This window comes from Labrus mixtus, chromosome 11, assembly GCF_963584025.1.
Source record: "Labrus mixtus chromosome 11, fLabMix1.1, whole genome shotgun sequence".
NCBI lineage: Eukaryota > Metazoa > Chordata > Actinopteri > Labriformes > Labridae > Labrus > Labrus mixtus.
In genome coordinates this window covers 15,880,563-15,906,111 of record NC_083622.1, presented here as the reverse complement: position 1 = coordinate 15,906,111, position 25,549 = coordinate 15,880,563, and the positions used below count along the sequence as shown (strand labels likewise).

General features: G+C 41.4%; 1 protein-coding gene across 2 annotated transcripts in view; it reads left to right on the top strand.

Moving 5' to 3' along the window:
• LOC132983041 (nectin-2-like) overlaps nt 1–24,864 on the top strand; it is a 78,237-nt gene extending 53,373 nt beyond the window's left edge. The window contains exons 7-10 of one of the 2 annotated variants that reach the window (XM_061049258.1): nt 21,256–21,382; nt 21,549–21,606; nt 21,736–21,819; nt 23,134–24,864. In XM_061049258.1, coding sequence (XP_060905241.1) covers nt 21,256–21,382; nt 21,549–21,606; nt 21,736–21,819; nt 23,134–23,340 — 476 coding nt within the window. In that variant the 3' untranslated portion in view covers nt 23,341–24,864. Of the gene's footprint in view, nt 1–21,255; nt 21,383–21,548; nt 21,607–21,732; nt 21,820–23,133 lie in introns of both variants that reach the window. The other variant, XM_061049257.1, reaches the window with a different exon arrangement.
• Nucleotides 24,865–25,549: the final 685 nt, after the last annotated feature.

Below are 25,549 nucleotides of genomic sequence, written 5' to 3'. Positions count from 1 at the left end.
TGTTCATCTGTGCATGTAACGGCTGTGCAGATGTTCGCCTGCCTGGTGGTACCTACTCTGCATGCAAATGTATGTTTCCTTCTGTGTGGGAGTTCTTGCAAATGTTTTGTGAGTGCTGTTCAACAACCAGTGTTTGTGCTGCTCTTTTCTTTTTACTCATAAGATGTCATGCAATTGCGTCAGAATTGATGAATCACTGTGGAGAAGCATGGCCCAAGCTATTAGAATCAAACTAGTCTGCACAATTGTGAACAATTTCTGTGTGTTCAGGGCAAAATGGCTGTAATCACTGTCAATATTGTAATAGGAATAATATATATAAATACATATCAATCCAACCATGATTAATATTCTCCACTGTTATGCATTACATCGGACTTCAAGAAAACAGCAACCCATATTTTCAAGACTTAACATGTATTTTTTGATTACATTTTGAATAAGATAAGACATATTTTCCCTGTGGTTAATTTATATTTCCCTGTACAATTATTAGGCCTCCCCAATATGAGAAAAAGATGCAATGTGTGATAACTGTTTTGGTTGGTTACTGTTTTTGTAACAAAAAGCGAAATATGAAAAAGGAGATATTAGCCATAACTCAGAGTTTATATGTTTATTTGAAGTTCTTCCTGTTTTACACAATACCTGTTTGCAACATGTCCATCCTGAATCCTACATATATCCAAAAAAGCTGTTTTGGATGTCTACGTAATTGGCACCAGTTAATAGGAGGGTAGCTGGGTAGCTTGAGCTTCATCTGTCCATCCAACAGCTGAAATGTACGCATGCAGAGAGAGAAGTATTGCTTGTTAACATAACATTATATTTGTATTTATTATGACATATTCAGACATTTGAGATGTGTTCATAACAAATGCTCATATCCTGTTATCAATGAAATTGTGATAAATTGAACAGCCATAGCAATAACACATACACGATACAAAATATTACACATATATTAAGACAGTCTATTAAAAAATAGTTGTAGATATTGTATTTTAACATGTTATATCATGAATCATATTTTAATTTAAAAGTATTGTTACTCCATTGTGTACTGTGTGTATGTAATGTATAACACACACATAAGTGTATACTTAAATACAGTGTATTACTTTTATTATGCACATTGACTGAACCAGAATATGACGTGTGTCACTGTTCTAATGTGACATTGTAAAAATTAAATACATCACATTTTCCACCATGACAGCTCAACACTGTGATGTGCTTCATCATTTGGGAAAAGTCATTTGTAGTTCTCGTTAAGATTTCAATTAGTGTTGATGAAAGAGAAGATTGAGTCCTTAAGCAGCTCTTTCCCATTTCTGCGTCTCCCGTGTTGTACATGGAGTATACTGAAGTGATGGAGCGGTCTGGACCGTGTGCCCCCATCAGCACTCCACAGTGATGTTACCCCTTCAGGGTTCAAGTCCTCTCTGCTTTCTCTGTTTGAGATGTGTGTGTCTTTGTTTGCTCATGTGCGTGTGTCAGCCCCTCCTTTATATATCCACAGACGACGTCCACATTCATGTGTCTGTCATCTAATCTCCACATCTCTTTTCCAGTAATCACTTCTTCTGCTCGTCCTCTTCTCTGACGCTGCTATCTTCTCATTGTCTGCTGCGGACTGGATGTTAGACCGTTGTGAATCTGTTTTGGAACAGTGTGTGTGTGTGTGTGTGTCTCTATATGACTACATCCAACGCCGTCCAACCAGTCCTGGGGTGTGAAATCCTCTCTAATCATTCTGCCTGCTCTTTTTCTCATTTCCAAGGCATCCAATCACTTGTTATTGAACCCAGAGGCATCATTTAAAAGGGGAAATGCATTATTGATTTAACCCATTAATTATGCTCCAAGAAACTGAAATCTGCATGCAAAACATCAAACTCCTCGGAGATGCTAAGTCTTTGAGCTCTCAGACCCTGTCCTCTATTAGTGTGTGTGTGTGTGTGTGTGTGTGTGTGTGTGTGTGTGTGTGTGTGTGTGTGTGTGTGTGTGTGTGTGTGTGTGTGTGTGTGTGTGTGTGTGTGTGTGTGTGTGTGTGTGTGTGTGTGTGTGTGTGTGTGTGTGTGTGTGTGTGTGTGTGTGTGTGTGTGTGTGTGTGTGTGTGTGTGTGTGTGTGTGTGTGTGTGTGTGTGTGTGTGTGTGTGTGTGTGTGTGTGTGTGTGTGTGTGTGTGTGTGTGTGTGTGTGTGTGTGTGTGTGTGTGTGTGTGTGTGTGTGTGTGTGTGTGTGTGTGTGTGTGTGTGTGTGTGTGTGTGTGTGTGTGTGTGTGTGTGTGTGTGTGTGTGTGTGTGTGTGTGTGTGTGTGTGTGTGTGTGTGTGTGTGTGTGTGTGTGTGTGTGTGTGTGTGTGTGTGTGTGTGTGTGTGTGTGTGTGTGTGTGTGTCATACAGAACCAATGTGGTGACCACTGTGTCACACCTGCTGAGAGACTCGCCTGTACATCTTTGGATCCTTGTGAACCCCTCCTCTGTCACCGATTTCTGCTTCACCGCTTGTCACACAGCTTCACAGCCGAGGCATCATGGGTAACAGCCTCAGCTCACAGTTGAAGTGCACTACAGTGTAAAATGTGAGCAAGAGAATGAGTTAGAATAGGAGTATGGCTCAGCATTGCCATGCAAAGCACAGCCAGACTGCACCCCTCATCCCCTGTCCATTTAGCTCTCAGCTTAGGGCAGAGATGGAATAAAATAGTCTTGAACGGACAAAAGGTCTTATCTTGGAGGAGGAAATTAAATGTTATTCAAATATGGCTTTTGACATCACAGGGGCTGTACGTGAAATGTTTACCAAAACAAGTCGATTATAGCTCTCACTAACATGAATGTGATGTGATCTCTGACACCTTGACAGTAATGACTGGTTCATCAGACCTCCTATTTGACCAGCTTTCAACTGGAGCAGCGAGCGGAAACATCAGCAAGGAATTACACTCTGTTCATCATGTGTACTAACTGGAACCCCTTTTGTTGTCTGCTAACAGCAGGGGTATGAACAGCAGACAACAGATAGCGCTAAAAGTGTGCGTGAATGCAGTTGCCACATTGTGATTAATTTATGTTCCAGTACATTTCAGTTTTCCTAAGTCATTACCCTCCCAAACGACTTGTTCCCGGGGGAATTCAGACAAAAAGCACTCTTAAAAACATGCATGCGCGGGTTCTATCTTCATATTTCTTTTCCGTTTATTGTCTTCAGAGGTTAACATGATCTGTGAGGGAGTCTGCGTGTCGTTACATACCTTCCAGTTTCTAGTTATTTATCTGTGTATTACACACACTGTCCAGGTGCTGCTCATAGGTCGTTTATCCTCCATATGGGTCCCCACCATTCTGATATATGGAGCTGTTACGTTTCAATATCACAACACTCTGCCTTCAGAGCAAACCCACTTGCATCCTGTACTATCTAGTAGCAGGTTTTTCATGGTGTGTGGGAAAGGGCAAGTGTGTGTGTTGACTTGAGTTTTTCCCGGTCATTTATTCTGTTTAAGGCCCTGTACTCTCTGTTGTCCTCCTCTTAATACGACTTTTACTTGAGCGCTCAAGGCTTTTCTGTCCCCCAATTGCTATTCATTAGCGTGGAGAGGTGGGAGAGGTGGAGATAAGGCACTGTTTGTTATGAACGTTGCTTCTTCCTAATTCATGTACTGGCAGTATAATGTAGTATTCACTGTATTTATATAGAGAGCTGCAATTGAGGATTATCTTAATTACTGATTAATCTGCAGATTCAGTTTTAATTCCTTGGATGGTCTTTAAAACGCAGAAAAAAAATATCCAAAACCCGATATGATGTCTTTGTTTTCTTGTGCTTTCATATAAGCAGATCAAAACCCACAGATATTCAGTTTTCTATCAAATAAGATGAAATATTGCCATTATCCTCAGAATTAAGATGCTGCAACCGGCAAAGATTTAGCATTTTTGCAGTTAATCAGCTATCAAAATAGATGTGGATTATGTTTCATTCCAGATACCAGATCTGTCTTTTGTTCCAGAACTATTAATAGAATTTATGTGATGTTTCTCTTTTCTTTTAAACATGCACATCTTTTATAAGTTTTTTCCATGTAGAAACTTTGTGCATGACAAGCAATGGAATGTTTTTGGACATCTTTGCTTGTTATATTAGAGGAAAACAAAGACAAAGGATTTAGTAAATATGAATAAGTCAAATGACTTTCAATATTTAGTTGTTTGAGTTGGCGTGCATGCTTATGGATGAATATGCTAATAATGTTGGCATTTTCTGGACTTATTTTCATCGTGTGTTGGCGGTGACCCTTTGTGTGTGTGTGTGTGTGTGTGTGTGTGTGTGTGTGTGTTTGACTTGCCCTCTCAGTGAGTAGGCAGCGTATAACTTGTCTTGGTGCAATGAGCCAGGCCTTGTATTAGGCAGGTTGAGCTTCAGGGGGAATTTTGTAACACTTGACCTGTTTCACTGAGTCATTTGTGTGGATGGCGAAATAGAGGCAAAGAAGAGGAGAAAGAGAGCAAGCAAGCTAGTGAAGGAAGGGTGAAGAGAGGGAAGGGGGAGGGATGCACAAGTGGTTAGGGGTGATTTGAGGGATGAGTGACAATGAGAAGCGATTGGGAGAGGGAGCAAGAACAACAGCTGGGGAAGCCGGAGGGGGAAGAAATGCGATGACAGTCCCTTCATACTCCTTCTTTTCTTTCTCTCTCTCCCTCTTCTTTCTCTCACCCATCTCTCCATCCCTGTCCTTCATTCAGCAGCCTCTCAGGCAGGCCTGGCTCTACGTCCTGCTCCTCATTACTCAGCCCTTCAACCTTAAAGGTTATGAGCACAAACTTAGGACTTTCAGTGCGATAAGAAAACATTTAAATTCTATATATAACCATTTCTGCATTTTATTGCTGGAGAATTTTTTTTCCTGTGCACTTGTAGAAAATACTCGATGCCGGCTCTCCACACAGATATTGTAGTTTTTCATCTGTGAGCTCAGCTGGTGGTCTCCTGCCTTGGAGGAAGAGTCTCAGACATGTATCTGCATCACTTATTCTTCCTCCTGTCCTCACATCCCCCGTGTCTGTGTGTTTTCTCTTCCCTCTGGCTGAGTATAAAGTACTGATAAGAATGATGAAAGACATATTAGAAAATGTTAAAGGGTCACTTAACCCCAATTAGAAAAAGAAAAGTTTTGTCACATATTCCCTATGGTATCCAGAACTGCAGATAGTTTGGAATGTATTTTTCCTGGTTTAAGGAGTTTCAGATTTACTTTTTAGGAAGCTCTAAAACAGTACAGCTGATATGGATATAGTCCATGGACCAAGAGAGATTCCAAAGTTTTCTGAAACCTACAGATTTATTAGCATAAGTGTCTGGTGAGCCGCCTCCTTGTGTGGAGCCATCTCTTAATACAGTATTTATTGCTTCTTAATATTTTATGCTTGAACTTCCAATAGCAACACGTTTTATTTTATGCAGGATGTTTCATGTATATTTGTGTGTTGAGATTCATTAAGATGGGTAGAAAGCTGATATAGATTATGTTAGTTCTTAGTGTCTGGTATAAATGAAAGACTTTTAGATCGAATGTCATCATCTTAAGTGACACTGAATAATTTCTATTCACCTTTAATGTAGTAGGATGGAAGTTACATTTGGAGACATGAGGTGCTGGTTTAGCTAAGTTGGTGGCTCCACCCAATAAAATGCCCCCCAACCCCACCGGATGGTGCCAACTAGATAAATCAAATGTCTAACTATGTAATGGCATTGACCAATGGGTTGCTGATGAAAGTAGTATTGTAAATAGTAGTGGGCTATTTGTTCATTCAAAAATTAATTCTTGTTCTACTTTTTTACGCATTTGAGGTGTGCATGAGTTGGAGAGGGGGGTTCAGTCGTGTTGAAATATATAGTCCAGAGACAGCCAATTGTATGTTGTCCATAACTTTCTTCATTGATAATATGGATGCCATTTTCAATGATGGAAATGAAGCAAAATGAAGCCAGTTGAATACTTCAACCAAAAGGGTCAAATAGAAGTCCAAGCTGAAAAACCTATGCAGCCTAGTGTCAGAACTTTATTTCAAATACGAGTAGAGATTTGAACATCTCATCTCAAAGATACTACCTACTGTGTATCCAATGTCATGATAAAAATACATTAACACATTAAGTTTTTCTTAAACTGGAAGATTCTAAACAATATTCATTAAGCCTTCAAGCAACATAAGGAATATCTGGAGGAATTAAATGATATGTTAAAGGTAGTTATTTCTTCATTTCTTTAGTAAATGCATCCTCTTAGTAGAAATAAGTAAGTGTAGAAAAAGCCCCTCTTGTCTCACTCCCTCCTCCTTCAGATCCACTTTCATTACCGTCCTTGTCCCCCGATCTTTCTTGTCGCCTCCTCTGCCACTGCTGCCACATCTGTGTACTGTACAGTCGTAGCCTTTGAGTTCTGCTGTGACGGCTGGCTTTGCGACTTCTGACTTTGGGCATATCCTGCGGGGATTTCGAGGCCCCGTGGTCAGTGGAAACAGAGTCTGGTGTTTGTTGACATTTAGCATTTTACTGAAAAAAATTATGCATCAGTGTTGACATTCAGCCTTATGCATAATATTCATGATGTATGTGGCACTTCCTGTAGGCGCTGCAGCTGAGATAGAGAGACAAGGAGTATGTCCCAGCTGAGGCACAGACACACACAACATCTTCACACATACACACACAAAGACTATATGCACAACAACATGGCTCTACTATTAATAACTTACACCGGCTTTAAGAAATAAATGTCCAGAAGCATCATCATAAACCTCAATCATCAAGAAAACTGGAAAGTAATGTGTTTATTTCCATTTGTGCATCTTCATTATGGATTCAGGAACAATCCTACTTAGCTACACACACACACTTACACACCTCTCTCCCAGTACTTCACTTTATTCATTCTTCGCAGATTAATTCTGAGACGACACTTTTTATGATCCCCAATTTATGTCAGCAGTCAGGCAGGCCTCCCCTCTCTCTCTCTCCCCCGCCGCCTTCGCTCTTATCTCCTCCGCCTCATGTCTCCGTCTCCCTCTACATGTGCGCTGAATGAAACAATAGTACTTTCTAGTAACGAGCAGCGAGTTTGTCAGCTTTTTTTAAAAGAAGAGAGGAAGACAAATGAAGGGAGGGAGCGAGAGGATGTGAAGATAATGGGTTTCTGTGGTGATTAACATTCCAGACTGGTGCATCAAAGAAAGTGTGACTGTCCTTTTGTGTCTTCACTGACAGCCAGATGAACGGCGGGAGCAAGACCGGTTCGCTCTGTGACACAGAGGGTGATAGACAAAGCATGTCTAATCTGAATCTTATGTGTCTCGGTGTGTCTGAGCATCCACACGTGTGACTCTATGTGAACTCAGAGTGACATATTCACCCTTTTCTTTTCTGAGAATGGACCCACAATGCAGCGGTGAGTGAGCCCTTCCTCTCGGTCAGTGAGTCAGGCGGCAAGCTGACTAACCGGTCATTCAGTCTGTCTGGAGGAATCACCAGGTTCCTGCCACGCTGCTGCTGTGACACACCTGTCACCTGAAGCAACAGAGAGCGAGCTGCTTAGGTGTGTGTGTTTGCAGAATGCAGGAAATTGTTGAGGCGAGCCACTGCTCTGTTATACTGGGATGACATCATTCCTGCTGAGTGAGCTCTGTTGACATATAGGATTTACTCACTCAGTGGTAAGTGTTTCACACACAGGTGCTGCTCCCACCTGTCGTCTACATCATTAGTTCAATGAGCAGTAACAAAGCTGTTGATACACGTGTATGGAAGATTAATTCCCACATTTTCTTCTGTTAACAATACAAACCTGCAACTAAAGATGGAGAATCTATCCCTATAGTTACATGTGACGCTGTCAACCTCCTGTGAATTATCGCAACTAGCAGGAACATTTTGATTAATGATGATGGTCAATCAGCAGCAAAAAGCTTGTAAACTGTTGGAATAGTTTTTTTTTCTCCAAATACTGCATACATCCAGGCTCTAAATTGTGTGTGTTAAAGGGCAAGTGTGTCCTTGTATGTCTTACTGTGTTTGATTGAAATCTGTCTTTGATTTTTGGCTTTTGGTCGGACAAAAACATGCAGTTTAATGACAGAATCTTTGATTTTTGAAGATGTGAATAGCATTCCAAAATCTTTTCTTACATCTTTGTTACAGGCCTTTATCAACTAATTAAAAATAGACGTTGGATTAAGCATTAACTGTAATCACAGTTGCTGCTCAAACCTTGGCTTTTTACTGATAAACAAGATAGATTAAAAAAAAAACTCAGGTAAATATGAAGGCCCCAACGGAACAACTGAACTTAAATCAAAAACATACTTTACTCTTAATTTATTTTTACTAAAAGGCTAAAATCAGGTATTTTCCTATCCATTTATCATCAAATGAAATAATGAATATGTAATAAAAGCACCCATAGATGAATATGTGAGCCTAATGGAAGTCAATCTCTTGCATTTGACACAAGTCTTAAACATTTTGAGCTATAAGTGGACCTAGATACAATTTTGCCTCAGGCTTTATCATCAATATTCTCCCTCGCTTTTTATGCTGAATATAAGACCCAGATGCCCATCTAATCAGGTAGTCTGTCTGGAGGTTGCTCATGGATTCACAGCTAAGATCACTTGATTCTCCCCAGCCCCGACTTTGATCTTTATGTCTCACCCGCCCTCGCTTCCAAATGTACATCCGACTGTTCCCCGCTGTTCCACTAGGCTGTGCATGCACCTTCACAAAGTCAGGTGTGCTTTGAAAGCTGAGCAGAACAGACAGGTTTTTGAGCTAAACTAAGCCTGGGATTAAGAAGAAATTTACTGCCCATCTAGGTGTGTGTAATAGTGTCTATTTTTGACGGTCTTTTGACGGAGAAAAAAAAAACCCTGGTTTTCCCCGGGAAGGCATCAAAACCTCTTGCATCATCTTCGGCTTTCACACAGGTGCTTTTGTAATTCACGCTCACTCGCAGACACTTTGAGAGCATGCTGCATATTCTCTCTCTTCATAGGAGCACTTTCATGTGCGTTCGTTGTCTACTCATGTGCATGCATGTGACTTGAGTTGGGTGTGCATGCGTGTACCCTCTCTTCTGGCGTGCCTAACCAGCTCTGACACATCTGTGGCTTTTCCAGGCGAATCAGGGCCGGTGCCAAACTGCCAAGAAATCAATGCAACAGACTCCGCTCCCCTCCGTTTCCCTCAACGTCCTCCCTCTGCCTCCACTTCAGTCTGCTCCCCCCCCCCCCCCCCCCCCATTTCTCCTTCTCTCTCTCTCTTGCCCTGTCTCTGTCTTCTCTCTGTCCTTTTCTTCTTCCTCTGTCTTGCTCAGAGCCCTTATTAAAAATGGAGTGAGTGTGTGCTGCATATTTAAAATGGTCATGGATGGATTTAAACGGCTGATGGTATTTAGTGTCTCCTCAGGGAGCTGCTATGAGCCCTTAAGCTGACTCCTCTGACTAGAGTCTGACTGACTGGTGAGCACACACTAAACCTCTAATAATGACTTGTGTACACACCGTGAGCCCTGCACATGCACACACACACACACACACACACACACACAGATACACAGGCATGCACACACATATACACTCTCATTATTGCACATTGTGTTTAGCTGTGACAAGGACAACGCTCACGTCATTTATGCCTCACAATGTGAAATATATTGTGTGCACGCTCATTGGTCAATAACTCATTAGTCCGCCTGCTTTGATGCAGCAGTGTGTAAATGTTTTAACTGTTTTCCAGATACATTTACGGGTTCACAGGCGTGTCGATTGTGTGTCTGTCTGAAAGGGTTGTGTGCTGCGTGTGCGCGCGTTCTTGACAAACAGTCAGGGTGGATGTCACACTGAGCCCCTTCAGTTCGAGCAGCAAGTGTTTCTGTCATGTTGTCTTTCATGCCGGCTTGGATTTGGGTTCCAATCTGCTCCCAAGTGTCCTTCACTGAAACACTATTGATTACCAAACACAACGCTGAACATAAATACTGCTGCTGTGAAACACACAGAAACACAAACACTCGCTGATAAACAGACACCCCCTGGCCAGAGGGGGAGATGGGAGGATTTGAAAAGGGAAAAAAAATTAGATGCAGAGGTGTTTGGTAATATCTGAATATTCAGATGAAAAAAATGCATAAAAGAGCATTTTCAATTACTAACCTGTGCCTGCAACCATTTTGGTTTGGAACAGTGAGAGCATTCAACACCTGGTGGAGGAAGCATTCATTATTGATGCTTCAAGCTTTTTAATGGTCTCAGTTGATGTATGTCTAACACTTTGGTATCTTTCATCCATGCTGGGAGGGTTGAAGCAAAGCACATTGGTTTGGAGATGGATGCCTGTGTGCAGTTGTTCTGTTCCTCGTGCACGGCCTTAACAAGTGTGCCCGCCTGCGTGCAAACTTTCTGCATGATTGTATTTCCAGTCTAGAGATGCTGGCCGATGAGTTTGAGTCTTAACAGTGTGGTGTGTTGTTGACAGAGCTGTACAGCAGATACAATGATCACCTCTGAGAATTGTGACACGTACACAGCAGTTGCAGAAATCAAAGGAAGAACACATTTCTTGTTACAAACAACAGTTTTCTTGTTTTCCCCTTTCTAAACATTTCAACCGTGTTGTGTGTGGTGATGTGTACATCTTGTGCCAGAACATGGGTTGCATCCTTTTTACATAACATACATAAATCCCAACACACTCTAAGCCAAGCAGCCAATCAACCACATTTAAGCACTAATGAACCCATTCTTTCCTCTCATATAGATAAATTGAATTCTGAATGCTTTCTTCTCCACCTTCCCATCGCTTTATGTACTCCATTGTTTCTGTTCGCCTGCTCCCAGAAGCAATGCATAGCAGAACGGAAACAGAGGAAACGTCTTTCTTAATGAGCGTTAGAATCCGAGTTTGCGAGAGTGGGCTTTTCGGGCGCCTCGACAGCATGCATTGTCGTGGTTTCTCTCTGGGGACGAAGGATGAAGAGGAAAGTGAATGAATGTGGAGGAGCATGCAGGACCATAATGGCTGTGTGCGTGTGTGTGTCATTAATCAGCAGTTGATGAGAAGCAGTTTGAGGGAAGAGGGGGCCTATTACTGCTACAGGACTCTGAGGACACAGTGTGAGGCTCTTTAAGGCTGCCTGCCTTGTGGTCAACATTAAAGCAGGTACAAACACGGTAAACAACACTTGAAAGGAAATCATTATCCCAACAAAAGAACATAGCAAATTTTAAACAAGGGCCATTCATTTAAGGCATCATTAGGGTCCAACTTTTCCTGCCACATTCAGTACATTGTCTTGTCTTCCTTTATTTCTTTTCCCTCCTACACATCCACCTCTCCATGCCCGAGTTGAAATCTTCTATTCTCTCAGTTCTTCTCTATATGTTCTACATTCTTTCCTTCGCCAGCTATGTGTCTTCCTCTCTGCATTGTTCATTTTCTGGCAGACAGTGTGAGGAACTTTGTAAGAGGGCGACATGAAGAGCACTCTCATGTTAGTCGGCGAGAGTTGAGAGAAACGAGCGAAACAGACTCTCCACGCTTAAAAGACAGAGGAAGGAAAGGAAGCCAAGTTCTTAGACGTTATATTTTTCCCTCACTATATGTAACTTTTCTGCACTGAAAGCTGCTGGATAGAGTGCACTGCTGCAGTACACAGAGGCTATTACAGTGTAGCATTCTGGCTGTAGGGGAGAAATCTAAGAGGATAGTTGAGTTTCAGTTTGTATGTGGTGGGTAATGAGGTGAGAGTCCCTTCTTGCCAGAGGTTAGCGGTGGTTAGGAGGGCAGGTAAACACACCAGCTGCTCCTGACTGCCTGGCCTGCAGGCCATGGTGACACAGGAGGAGGAGGAGGAGAGAGAGGTGCGGGTGATGATGGGGTGAGGAGAGACTGGAAAAAAGCAGGGCAAGGAGATGGATGGGAAGCCTAGAGGCATTGAGAGGTAAAATAGGTGGCTGGATATTACCAGACTGCAACATTTAGTGTAATTTACAGTATTTACCCTGGTGGAAAGCTTACCTTCCAAAGTCAGTCTCCTTTAAAGCTGCTGCTGCTGCTTACCTCCTTCTAATCTGTAAACGTGATCTAAGTCTACAGTAATAACCTGATTCTTTTCAGGCTTAAATACAAACCTGTTTTCCTGTGTGTGTGTTACACTTATTTAGAATGTAGGACTCCTGCTGCTGTTTGAAAGGCCCTTTGAATTCTCGTTTTTCTTACCCTTACAGGAATAGTACTTAGATAAGAAGATCAAAACACATTTCAAGTCAGTGTGCGGTTTGGAGCTTATTGTAGAGCAGCAGGGAGAAACGGGCTCTTTCCCAACCGGAAAAAAGCCGTCTGAAGCTCAGTAGTAAACAAGTTATTTATTTAATTTATACAAAATGCAAGTGTAAAAAGATTGTTTTTGCTTTGTTTTGATATTTAGTCAGGTTTTGTTTTGTGTGGAGTTGCCTGCCACAGCTTGCGACAGCTTACAGGCTGAGCCAGGAAGAGCTGTTTCCTGGTGCATCCAGGCTTTATGCTAAGCTAAGCTAATTTCCACCCTGTTCTGGCTCTAACCTTAACAAATAAGAGTATTCATATTTTCATCAAACTCTCGACAGGAAAGTGTTTTTCAATGTTGCCAAAGGTGTTTTCCTCAGCTCTCAGAAAATGCCTTCACTTTCAAAGGGAGACTATTTTGGATTATTTGTTTGTTTTTCTGTTGAATTTTTAAACACTAATCTCCATTTCATGTCAGCTGTGATTAAAAATTAGCAATTTTAGTTTAATGAAGTTCAATTATGAATGCATTTTTATTATAAAAAAGAGAAAAAATCAGACAAACATTTTTACATTTTATGATAAAAGCTACAATATTGGTAAAATGCTTGTGCCAGCCTTAACTGAAGAGATTCTCTTTAATCAAAAAGTGTGTGTGTATTTTGTTTTTTTTATTTAAAGATTATTTTAATAATTAATATAAAATTGTTAGCTTTTAAGATTTTGAGATAGTCCTGTAAAAAGTCATAATTAGTTGAATGTGTTATATTTGAGTGTTAATATGGTTTTTGGATTGAATATGCTGCCACAGATGACTGGCCAATCTTCCTTTTGCTTTTTGAGCACTTGTTACTCCTCTGTTAAGTACCTTCTCATGTCCAGCTCTACCTGTTACCTCCTGTCCTCTCTCCACGTGTGTGTGTGTAAGAGAGAGAGAAGAGAAGCAGAACCAGAGTGCTCCTTGTAGTACAACAGATCATTCATGTGCTGAGTGGACAGCTACATTTGGCTAATGCAGCCCAGCTTTCTCTGCTGGCTGCAGCCGGCCACCTCGGTGCCAGTGTAAAGTGGACTGTAAATATTGACAAGGGAGACAGCAAGAGGCAAACAGTGACCTTGTCAGAGTGGGAAAGAAGAAGAGAGAGATGGAGGAGAGAGGAGGGGTTGAGAGAGGAGGGGTTGATAGAGGCATGAAGAGGGGATGGGGAAGGGCTGAAGAGAGAGAGTTTCTGCCTTCTCCCAAGGCAACTGAGTGTGCTTTGATGCACTGTGGCAGGGAACACACTGTCTCCCCAGAGAGAGAGAGAGAGAGAGAGCAGCGTCACACACGCACACAAATGCACACTAACACACACTCATGCACTCACCAAATCATACACACACTTGCGCGCACCATGCAGAGTTTTCACATTAAACGTCCACACAGCTTTCGAAAATGTCAAAACGCACACACACAGACACACTAACATACAGTTGCAACCCCACTCAGTGCACAGTGTGCACACTCAGACAACAGTGTCAGTGACACGGATTTAATCCTCAGATGGTTGAAATGTATGAGGTTGAGCTCCGGATTCACAGTAGATTAGAAATGACCAGCACTACTGATCTGCCCAAACTGAAGGAAAAAAAAAAGACCTTGGCAGCATCACAAACACAAACACACACAAGTCAACACTTCCTTCAGACAAATCCAAAGAGTCTGTCCTCTCAGAGGCGCTCAGCGGGTTGTGTTGTCTGAACAAGCACAATCAATTAGGTCTGATTTGTTTTGTACAGCCATGAATTGAAACGTTATCATGAGTGCAGTGAATGTTGAATGACGCTGATGGAGATGGTGATAGTGGCAGTGAGTGTAGCAGGTCCTCTACTGCCAGTTAATGTCAGAGGTAGCTGCAGCACTCAACACTATGGCCTTGATTGTGAATAATTTAAGTGTGTGTGTGTGTGTGTGTATTCAGGCCTGCAGCTTTTGTGTGTACCTTCTAAGTAAAGCCACAAGTCTTTCTTTGCTCTACTTTTGCCACCTTTGTTGTTTTTCTTCTTTTTCTAACCTTCTTTCGTCCCCTCCTCCTCCTCACTTCATTCTGTGTACTTATCTATGCGTTGATTATTGGGTTACTGTATTTCCAGAGCGTTCTGCAGGTGTGCACACATTGAGTGAAAGCTTCAATACTGTAGATGGACGTATAAGGTGTGCGTTTAACCTCAGAAAATATAGGCTGGGCTTTTTCTTTTCTTTTAGTGAGCAATGAGATTACACTGTGTTTTATCTTAATCTCTTTCAGAGGCCATCAATTCATTCGGTCCTAATCTCATCTCCAGGCACTCTGCTGTGACTCTGCTAGCCTTGTGTGTGTGTGTGTGTGTGTGTGTGTGTGTGTGTGTGTGTGTGTGTGTGTGTGTGTGTGTGTGTGTGTGTGTGTGTGTGTGTGTGTGTGTGTGTGTGTGTGTGTGTGTGTGTGTGTGTGTGTGTGTGTGTGTGTGTGTGTGTGTGTGTGTGTGTGTGTGTGTGTGTGTGTGTGTGTGTGTGTGTGTGTGTGTGTGTGTGTGTGTGTGTGTGTGTGTGTGTGTGTGTGTGTGTGTGTGTGTGTGTGTGTGTGTGTGTGTGTGTGTGTGTGTGTGTGTGTGTTTTTTTTCTCTCTAAAGCCAGCCAGTTTCTATATCCTGTGTCTCAACTGAGTTTAAAAGACTTGAATTTCTGTGAAACTGGTTTGTCTCGTTATATTCAGACTTTGTACTGACAACAAGCCTCTGCTGAAACTTCCAGTGATGTCTCGAAAACAAGCAAGACAAACTCCCCAGTATTTAAAGAGAATACTAAATCAAAAAATATACAGTTGCTCCTTGGAAAGCATCAATAGTGTTGGCGTGATCAAACACTGTGGGTTTGTATAATTAAGTAGACATTTTTTTTTCTTCTCAAAAGCGTACTTCAGGGTGACTTGATAGCGAGAGAGGGAAAGAGCCAAAAGATGACACGCAGTGAAATTCACAAGCGGGTCAATCCCACAACATCAGCACCACATGGCTAAGGCCGCCACCCCCTGAGCTGACCGTTTGCCTCTGGCTTTGGATATTTTTGGTCAACTGTCCCTTTTTAAGAGAGTCGAGCTAACCCATTAGGAATGAATTTGATCAGCTGCTGCAGCGGGATTGTGTTCCTAGTGACCAGCGGCCTACTAATCTCTTAAGCCAAGACCAGCCACATGTACATCTCAACCTCTACTCCACTGGACCTACAGCAGATTTTTATTTTTTATTTTTGGAGGTTGTCTAGCAGGTATTCAGGGTAGCAAAAACTTGCACAGGTGTGTGTGTGTGTGTGTGTGTGTGTGTGTGTGTGTGTGCACATGTTGTGTGTTTGCTCAGATTTGTAGGAGAGGTCAGGGAGGGTAATAAAAACAGGCTTATCTCCTCTCGTTAGGCACAGCAGATAAGAGATGCAGAGGGAGACGCTGCAGATTTGAGCTGTCGTATTACCAGGCCAAACAAGCGAATACCAAATTACACTCGTGACGGAGTGAGGATGACAGGAGAGAGGGATGATGGAAGTGGAAAAAAAAGATGGATGGATGGATGGAAGAAAAGAGAGGGAGGAGGCAGAGATAAATGCAGCAAAAGCCATGGCCCTGTGCAGGGAAGCTGAGGATAGCCAAGCATGTTAACCTTAATCCCTTCAGGGAGCAGCGTAAACACACAGGAAGAGAGAACAGGTATTGAGTGGAAAAGAGCGGGATGGGAGATCTTTGTCTCAGCACTCTCGCCTTCATCCCCTCAGTGTGTGATCAGCCAGTTTGAGGCGGCAGCAGCAGCCGGGAAATCCCTTCAGAAGCCAGCGTCTTAATCACAGCCTTCATCTCACTGGGCTCTTCCTGCTGCCTCACCCTCCTTTTTTTTCTTGTTTGATTCCTTTCACCTCCTCTCTCTCTCTCTCTCTCTCTCCCTCAATGTCATTCTCAACCAAACTCCGCTGATCGGCTCCACAACTTGACTCATCTGTCAAAGAACTTTCTTTCGCTGAGCACTCTATCCTCATTTCAGCTTTTTCCTGTCAGTGACTCACAAGTTTGAAAAAGAGCGTTGATCTGTCTACTGAATTTCCTTTCCTCTTCCTCTGAAAGCAGACAGTAAATGAAGTGATAAAAAGTCAAACTAAAGAAAAAGAAAGTCACGCCACTGGCCTGTACTGAGCCATGCATCTCAAAGCTCTAGAGATTCTGGTGGTATTTTCAACCTCGCTGAAATGGTTCTGCAGTAATTTCAAGACAGTTTCAGCCAACCATCCAGCCTCATCTCCTCGTCCCCCGCTCCCTCCTCCTCCTCTGTGCCTCGTGGGAGAGCGCTGGTCTATGGTTGACTGACCGAGGTGAGCAATGGAAGGCTCCCATATAGGAGGAGATAGATGTGTATCTAGCTGGTTGGTCTCTTGCATTGATCTGCCGACCGATTTCGAGCTGACCTTTAACTGAGTTTGAATTGTGGACCGTCTCCTCATTCTCGGTAAAGATAAATAAAACAGCTTGGAGATACTGACTTCTCTGTGCCTCGGGGCTCTGCTGAAATAAATTTGGTGTTATTATCTTTGAGCACTTTATTTCTGCGTTTATATTAATGTTTAAATGTGTGTGTGTGTGTGCATAAGATGTTTATCTGGAAAAGAATGACACCAGGGCAAAGGCAAGCTGCAGACAACCATGTTTGTGAAAATGTGTCAGACTGAGGTTACAGTGGAGGATGCCAGATGCTTCTTAATACATGGATGTGTATTTAGTTTGTTTTAGTGTATGGGATTTATGTAATATCTGTGTGTGTGTAGTACATGTCCTTGGCAAATCGCTACAGAGATTTAAGCAGGCCTAGCAGACGTACAGTACACGTACTCTCTCCCTCTCTCTCTCTCTCTCTCTCTTTCTGTCTGGGATATTTCATTAGCGCAAGACATGGCTGCCGTCCAGGGCCAACACAGAGGGCAAGCTCTCGAGTCAAGTCATTCACACAAACGCACCGCACCTCAATCCTCCAAATTGGCCTCTTTTTTTTTTTCCTGCAGCACTCTTCTCTTCTCTATCAGAGGTTATCAGAGCAGCTGGAGCAGCTTTCTACCTGAAACCTGCTGAGTGAGAATCACTCTGCCTGGATAATGACACCGTGAGATAAGAAACACCGGGGGTCTCAGCAGAGTTTAAAAAAGAAAAAAAAGCAGCATAAAGAGGGGGAGGGGGGTGGTGTGAGAATAAACAGACATGGCATTGGAATGAGGAAGCAATAACACAGAAAACCTACTTGAAAGACAAGGCAGGTATTGGTGTCAGAGTGAATGAATGTGTACTGAAGCTGCGCAGTGTTTCGCTTTTAAAGAGACACAGCACCACCCTGTGGCAGACAGTTGACACAACATAGATATACATATTTGTGATTTAGATGTCTGTGTCTGATGCCAAATTTCAGTCGCAACAGTTGGAGGTGTGACAGAGGGTGTATATGCCAGCTTATATTTCGCATCCAGTCCATCTCTGTTACTAGAATTCTCATGAACACGGCCAAGTTTAAGAAATGTATATATATTTAGTATTCTGTGCAAATAACTCCCTCTCAGTTCCTTAATGCAAAACACTCACTCTGAAGAAGCATCGGGACTTGACTGCAAACGCCCTTCAGCCGCCTCCATGACAGTCCTTATAATTATTCAGCATCGTTTCATTTAAAGTTACATTTTTTTGTTCTTTTAACACCCAGAGTCATAAATATAAAAGACAGCATTTTATGGTTGAACTGAAACAAAAGTGTGTTTTACAAGCTTCCCGTTAGACACTTTTAAGATGGTTGAATGAATAATTAGTTTTCATTTCCTGCAGCTCAGCCTCAGTTTCCCCTCCAGCATAATAACTGCTTGTCCTCTTTCTTTATTACAGAAGTGTTGGAAAACATTAAAGACCTGACAGTAAATCTACTGATGGGTGATATGAACAGATAATTAAACGCATTCTGTTGAAATGGATTTTCTGCAAAGATAAATGAATTGTCACGTGTTTGGCTAAGAAAGCTGCTGTTGGAGTTCAACAAAGACACGGTATAATTTGTGTTGTAATCTAAAAATCAAACACACCCTCACTCCCTGTCTGAGTGCTGTGGTAGTGTGGGTCTCTTTAGACACTAAGAACTACTTTAAATGCAATGAGGGCACTACATGTTGGTTCTGGTCCCCTGATAGGAGCAAACTGAAGTTTTGCGTCAGGGGAAAAAACAATGTGAAACTTATTTGTACCCAACAGAATACATCCAAACAACATAATTAACTCAGTTCACCCCATCAAAAGAAGATTTTCTGTGTATTTTATCTAGGGAACTTTTTTTTCCCAACATTAAAGAGCTGGAGGCTCAGTGATTACTGTTGTGACTGTGCAGATGAAGGTGCACACAGTGCTTTTCATACTGAAGGTTCTTATTAACTTTTTACATTTCTAGTGTTTGATTATGTCATTCCCTGGTTTCTATTTTCCATTCTTCAATCAAGCACAGCAAAAAGCTTAAATTATAATAACAGGACCTAAAGTGAATGTTTGTAAAGCCCATTGTGTAGACGGCAGACTGTAAGATGCAGGCTTTTGGTATCACGCAGTGTAATGAAAAGCATAAAAGAGAAGAAAAGCAAAGCTATTGTAGCCGAGGGAACATGTAGGGTCACTGCTGAGAGAAGATGTTCTGGGTTGTAACAAATAATGGGAAGAGATGATCATTAGGACACTTTGTGTGTGAGAAAGAATGGAAATAATTTTAGGGGGAAATTCAAAGTAGTCGATTGTTAGAGGAGAATTGTAATTAGGGGACTAACAACATTCAATCACGACCCTTCCAATTACTGCGACCAGAGTTTGGTCTCATCTAACGAGCTTCAGATCCTCTCTGCCCTTTACCGCCCCCTCATTAGCATAATCCCCTGGGAATACAGGGGGGATAATGAGCCAAACTGCACCTTCAGTAAACACAGTGTGTGTGTGTGTGTGTGTGTGTGTGTGTGTGTGTGTGTGTGTGTGTGTGTGTGTGTGTGTGTGTGTGTGTGTGTGTGTGTGTGTGTGTGTGTGTGTGTGCGTGTGCGTGTGCGCGTGCGCGTGCGCGAGTGCGTGTGTGCGTCAGTTCATGTTCAGTGTGGTCATGGTTCATTAGTGGAACCTCTGCATGATTCCTCTGGTTTGTTTTAATCACCCATGTGACTCAACACTCTAATCAAGACCCTTTCTGTACCTCACCGTTGTTACACACACACCTTCACACTCACACTGTTTAATAGGCCACCCTTAGTCATGGGTCTACAGTGAGGGGTACACATTTATCTCACTGGCAGTCAAATCAAACTTAAATCAATTTTTTTTTTTTTTTTTTTACTTTTGGTCTTCTGTGGTTTTTTGCTTTTTTTTCAGCATGTAGGGTCATTCTTGACTTTAGGGACACATACCGTTACTAAGAATTCTGAACTCAAGGTTGCATCCCCAAAACATTTGGCTACTCGTCTTTGAGAAGGTTGACACCACTGCCATTTGTTACACAATAGCAATTATTTATTCCTTCACTTTTTTTTGAATAATTTTCATTTGAATAATTTGTTTATAATCATATTTATTGTGCTTTACACATTGTAAATATGCATACAAAGGTCTAAACCAGCACATTATCATAAATAAAGAACAAACAAATGAAACTAAGAAAGCAAACAATAAGAGACATCCTGTATGCTCCTTATGTAACTTTTTTGCTGAATACAAATACATTATCCTTATGCAATGCTGTATACCATTTTCGAAAGTATTCATACATCTTGATTTCTTGGTGACTTTCAAGTTATTTAATTATGGCCCTGTATTCTTAAAAAGCTGATTTTTTTCCCCTTAAGTGGCAGTGGTCAGTTCTACCACTTTTGTATGAATAAAACAAAGAAGCATGAAATATAAATTATTGCACTTTAGAGGTTCTGGTACAGGACTTTCACATCTGCACAAAACTTCTGAAAAACTCAACTTTGTTGGGTGAGCTGCACGTGTGAACGCCAATAAATGCATCTCACACAGTTTCTCCTGCCAGTCCCGTTGTATTTTTACCTCTAAACGTCCAAGTGAGCAGATGTGAGAACGCAGAAGGATATAATCAGGAAAATTCACTTTGAGTGATTGGAACGGGGTGGTGACCAGGATGTTCTTCTCCACTCTTTTGTGGATATTTTGTTTCTGTCAAACTACACTTAGCATTGATGTAAAGGAAAATATGCTCATTATAGCACCTTATAGTGGACTCTGTTGCTTCGTCCACCACTTCTGCATCGTTCTTTTTATGTCTCAGGACATTTCCCCGCCCACCCCTCAGAGCGGGATAGCCTCGACCCTGAGGTGTGCATGTGTAAACAACCAGATCGCGGTCCTCTTTAAAATTCTCTATACATTTTTAGGAGAGCATATTATGTGAAAACAGCTTTAGATAGATGTTATTATTGGATTGAGCCAGGTTGTTCACCTGTTCTTAGTCTTTGTGCAAAGCTAAGCTAAAAAGCTGCTGTCTGCCAGTTTATCTGAAGCACAGAAATGAGGGTAGAACTGATTATTGTAAGTCTTATTCTAAATGTTGCACTAACTTCAATATATGTATCATACTGCCAAACAGTTTCTTTATTTTATAGTTTTCCTGAAAAAATCAGGAAAGCAGATATTTTAAAATCTGAATCACTGGTGAAACTGCCCAAAGCTTCGTGTTATAACAATATGTTGTAAAAAATATCCAAGCAGTCATGCTTTATATGAGTGTCCAGAAGGCATAAAGCTTGTGATCCAGTGTGTTAAATAATATAAGAACAGTGAGGCTGTGTTTTGAAAAGGAATTAAGCTGTGTCATTTTAATACCAAGTTGGTCTAACGCTGTTTTTTCTCCTTTACTATTTTCAGGCACTCGTCTTCCTGGGAAGGGTGCGACTACAGGCAGCATCATAGGAGCTATCATCGGTGTCATTATACTGTTGGCCATCATTGGAACAGCCATAGCGATGTACCGCAAACACCGTGACCAGAAAGAGTGAGTATCTGTGCGACTACAGTACAGTACATGGTGAAATCTACTTTGATATCAGTTGACTTTATGTGCTTTTGGTCATTTACATTTTATTTTATGTGTAAATTGTTCCTTTTGAGGAAATGGATGTGTGCGTTACTATTTGTGACTCACTGTGTTTATGTTGCAGTGGTCCACCCAAATACAAACCCCCTCCCCCTAAGAAGACCAACAGCTCTGCTGGCAGGGTGAGTCACCATCAGGAGAATTCAATTATTAACCCCATAATTGTGTAACTTTTTCTGACTCATAGTAAAAAATGCTAGAATGGATTATGAATGCTGTAACATGCTGACTGATGTGTGTGTCCTCAGCAGGTGAACACGGCTCCTGCCCCTGTGGTCGAAGACAGACCTCTGACGGATCAATACTACTCTACCCAGAGCGTCGAGCCAGTCACAGTAAGGGAATGGGTTGGTTAAAAATGCAGACCCACAATCCTGCAACAAAGATGTACATTATTTATTGCTGGGTCTTTTTACGACTTTAAGACTTTCACCATACCTTCATCTGACCAGCCTACTCACCGACTTATCTGTGGTTTTTATTAGATAGTGTACATAACAAAAATACCATTTTAAACTGTCTTTTTTTTTTTACAAAGTACAGTTCTCTTACTGTAAGAACAATATTCATTATGTAACAGTTTGAATTATTATGTAAATACAACCACAGCCCGCAGTGCTCAACAGCTGGTCTGTACTTCCTCATTAAACTTTGTTGTCCTACTGTTAAAGAGCAGCATTCAAATGTAAGTTATGCAACCAATCCACAAATGACAATCACAAACATTATGCAGTGTTTAGGTAACAACTGTGCTTGTTGCATAATGTGGGAGAAAATCATTAATGTCAACTGTAGTCATCTTGTGAATTCATGAATAATTGAGGATAAGTTTCAACATTTCAATATCACATCAACAGTGAAATTAGAAAAACAGAGACCAAGCTGCAATGTTTTTGCTGAGTAGTGACTTTCCAATAAATCGTCAATCTATTTGAAAGTTAATCAGAAGTATGAAAACAAACTAGTCTCTACTGTCAGGACTTTGTTAAAACGGCTGGTAATGGTGTGTCAGTGATAGAAAACACACACAAGATGAAAATGACGCAATAACAGTGGTTTAATTATCAAGTAGTTTTAAACAAGATTAGAGAAGTTATCCATATTTGTAGAAATTAATTTGTATCCTCTCAACAAGCCAAGGTTGTTACTGTTTGGTATGAATTAAAATTATTACAATGTTTAAAGTCTGATCATCTGAAATATTTGGAGAGTTGCTGAATCATTTATGACACTTTTTTTTAAAAAATGAAAGAAAAAAAACCTAAACTGAAAAAAAAAGTTTTTAAAAATCATTTTGCTAAATCAGCCGTAGAAACAGAACATTGGGGGCACTTGTGGTGCAGTGGTCAGTGTGCGTGCCCCATGTATGGAAGCTGTAGTCTTCCAAGTGGGCGACCCAGGTTCAAATCCGACCTGTGGCTCCTTTCCTGCATGTCGTTCCCCACTCTCTGTCTCCCTGATTTCTGACTCTGTCCTATCTCTCAAATAAAGTCTCAAAAAGCTCAAAATTAAATCTTAAAAAAAGTAAATTAAAAAAACAGAACATTGAATGGAAAGGATCCTGTTCTCTTTTTCTAATAAAATAGATACACACTATTTTTTACATTGACCTCAGATAAAAAAACTTCCTATTCTCTTGTTTCTCTCAGGACCTGGATACCTACCATGATGAGGAGGATGACGGTGTAGAGGACAGGGAGCATTATTACTCTGCTGCCCCCTCTGGCTGGGATGATCCCAGAAACAATGAGGTCCCGCCTCCTTACATGCGCAGAGATGGCAGCCCTCAGGACTATCACCAGGCCCCCAATGTCAACCGCGGGGACAGCTTTGTGTCGCCCGCCATGTTTGTGTAAGAAGACACGGAGGAGTAGATGTGCATTTGTGTGTGTGTTAGTGTGTGTGTGTGTGTGTGTGTGTGTGTGTGTGTGTGTGAGCCTGGGTGAGTGAACATTACTGCAGGCTTTATGAGACAGAAATAGATTGAGCTCTGTGAAGGGAGAGTGTAAGGACATAATGTGAACATTTTATGCTTAGCTCTGAATTTCAAGTCTGTGCTGCGAAGACCGTTTTTCACTTTTGCAAAAGAATATTCATCTGTGATCATGTCGCTTATAGTCGGTACTCTGAAATATTCAGGTTTAGATGTGTGTTGCTCTTTTCATTACATTTTTAAACTCAATTAGCTTTGGCCAGCAAGACACAAAGGCTGCTAATGCACTGTAGACTTACAGCTGCTTGAATATAATGCAATCATCATTCTGGAATGGTGGAATAATTGAAATTGATGAGGTTTTAAATACCATATGCCTGCTGTTAAATATTACATCATACATCGCAAACACATTTTTAAGTACCCAGTTGCAGAGTTAAACCAGATGTTGGCTGCAACACTTAGCTGGCTTGCATTATGGAATGAAAAGCTGTGACACACCTTATGGTTACTGACATGTTTGGTTAACAGAAGCACAATATGGCGCTGCATGTTATCTCTGTCTAGTCGTGTCAGACGGCTGATGTTGGTTTCCAAACTCAGCTGGCATGGAGTCGTTGTATAGCAGGCGCTCTGTGGAGACGCTATTAGCAGCAGTTAATCAGGCCGAGACGAGACTCACAGACCGTGACGACATCAGGGCGTAAAACTGCAGCCAGGGGGGTTAATTGCTGGAGCAATCCTATATTTATGTTAATGTTTGTGTTTGATTTAAGTGTTTTTTTTTAAATATTTTTATTACATATGTTCTTCTGCATCTGCCTTCTTCAGAAACCTCTGTAACAAAGCTCCCTGTCAGGTTGAAGGAAACAGTCCTTAACAGCTAAAGAATGATCAAACTTTGTCTGACCTGTAGCTTTCTAGCTGTTATATTATATTTTTTTTTTACTTGCAACAATCTATCATTAGAGCCACAGTGAAGCTCTTCTTTGTCGTATTCAAAGTGCTGTATTTTTGGGGTTATCTGTTACTTTAAAGAACTGAAAACTTGTGTTTTTTCTTCTATTATTCACGTTGTCCGTCCAGCATGCCCAGATGGATTAGGGTAAATCTGGATTAAGCCCATGAATCTGTTTGAGTTCATCTCCCTAGTGGGGGATTAAATAGTTCTTTCTCATCTTCCAAGAGGTTGACACAGAGCCTGCTAGTATACTGATTTGTGTGTCCATTATCAGGGTCAGGGGTTAAACAGGTCAGAGTTTTGTTTATCATACACCCAAACCGTGTTAGTGCCAACCACTTTCTTTTATTATCAGATAGCCTTTCGAGAAATGTGATGTCGTTTCTTTTTCAGTGATTTTTTTTATTTGGTTTTAATCTGTTTTATTCCTGAACTGTGTTGTAAATTATCCTATGAGATGTTGATTCAATAAACATTTATACTGTGGTCTGGTTAAAGCTGATTACCTGGATTTATCCATTTCTTTATTTTGTGCAGCTTTATTTGTTGAGTTGTATTTCCACCATTTGGCCATAGGGTAGCAGTATGGACTGAAAGCAAAGGAGGGCTTAACCCACCAGAGAGCTTCAGTCGTGACTCAGATACATGCCTACATTTGATACAGAAAACACATCATTCTTGGGGAAATGTAATGCCTCAGTTACAAGTTACTATTAGCACCTTATAGATATATCTGTCTAAAGAAATCTAAACATTATAACGGGCAGTAAAGGCAAAAGATAGCGCTATCAGACTGCAGCTGCAGTACCCACTAATGCCCAGCAGAGGGCTCTAGATTTAAAATACAAAGACTGCATGATGCTGTAGCTCTCCCGATACAGCAGCAGGCACTTGTTCTCTGCCTCCTCTCCTCTAGTCTGACTCATCTCTTTCTATCTTAAGCTGCATTTCCTCCAATCCCGTACTCACAGTCCACGAAAAAGTCTACTGGCACAAGAAGAGGGTCTTTTTTTAGATCAGTGTGATTCATTTCCTACATTGAGACTGCAGCAAAGGAGCCAAAATGTGCACTCTTAAGAGATGCAGAAAACAAGGATTACATATGCCATCCTTTTGCTGCACCACTGACTCACATGTTCTAACCACTAGTGCATCACAGTTAACACTGAAT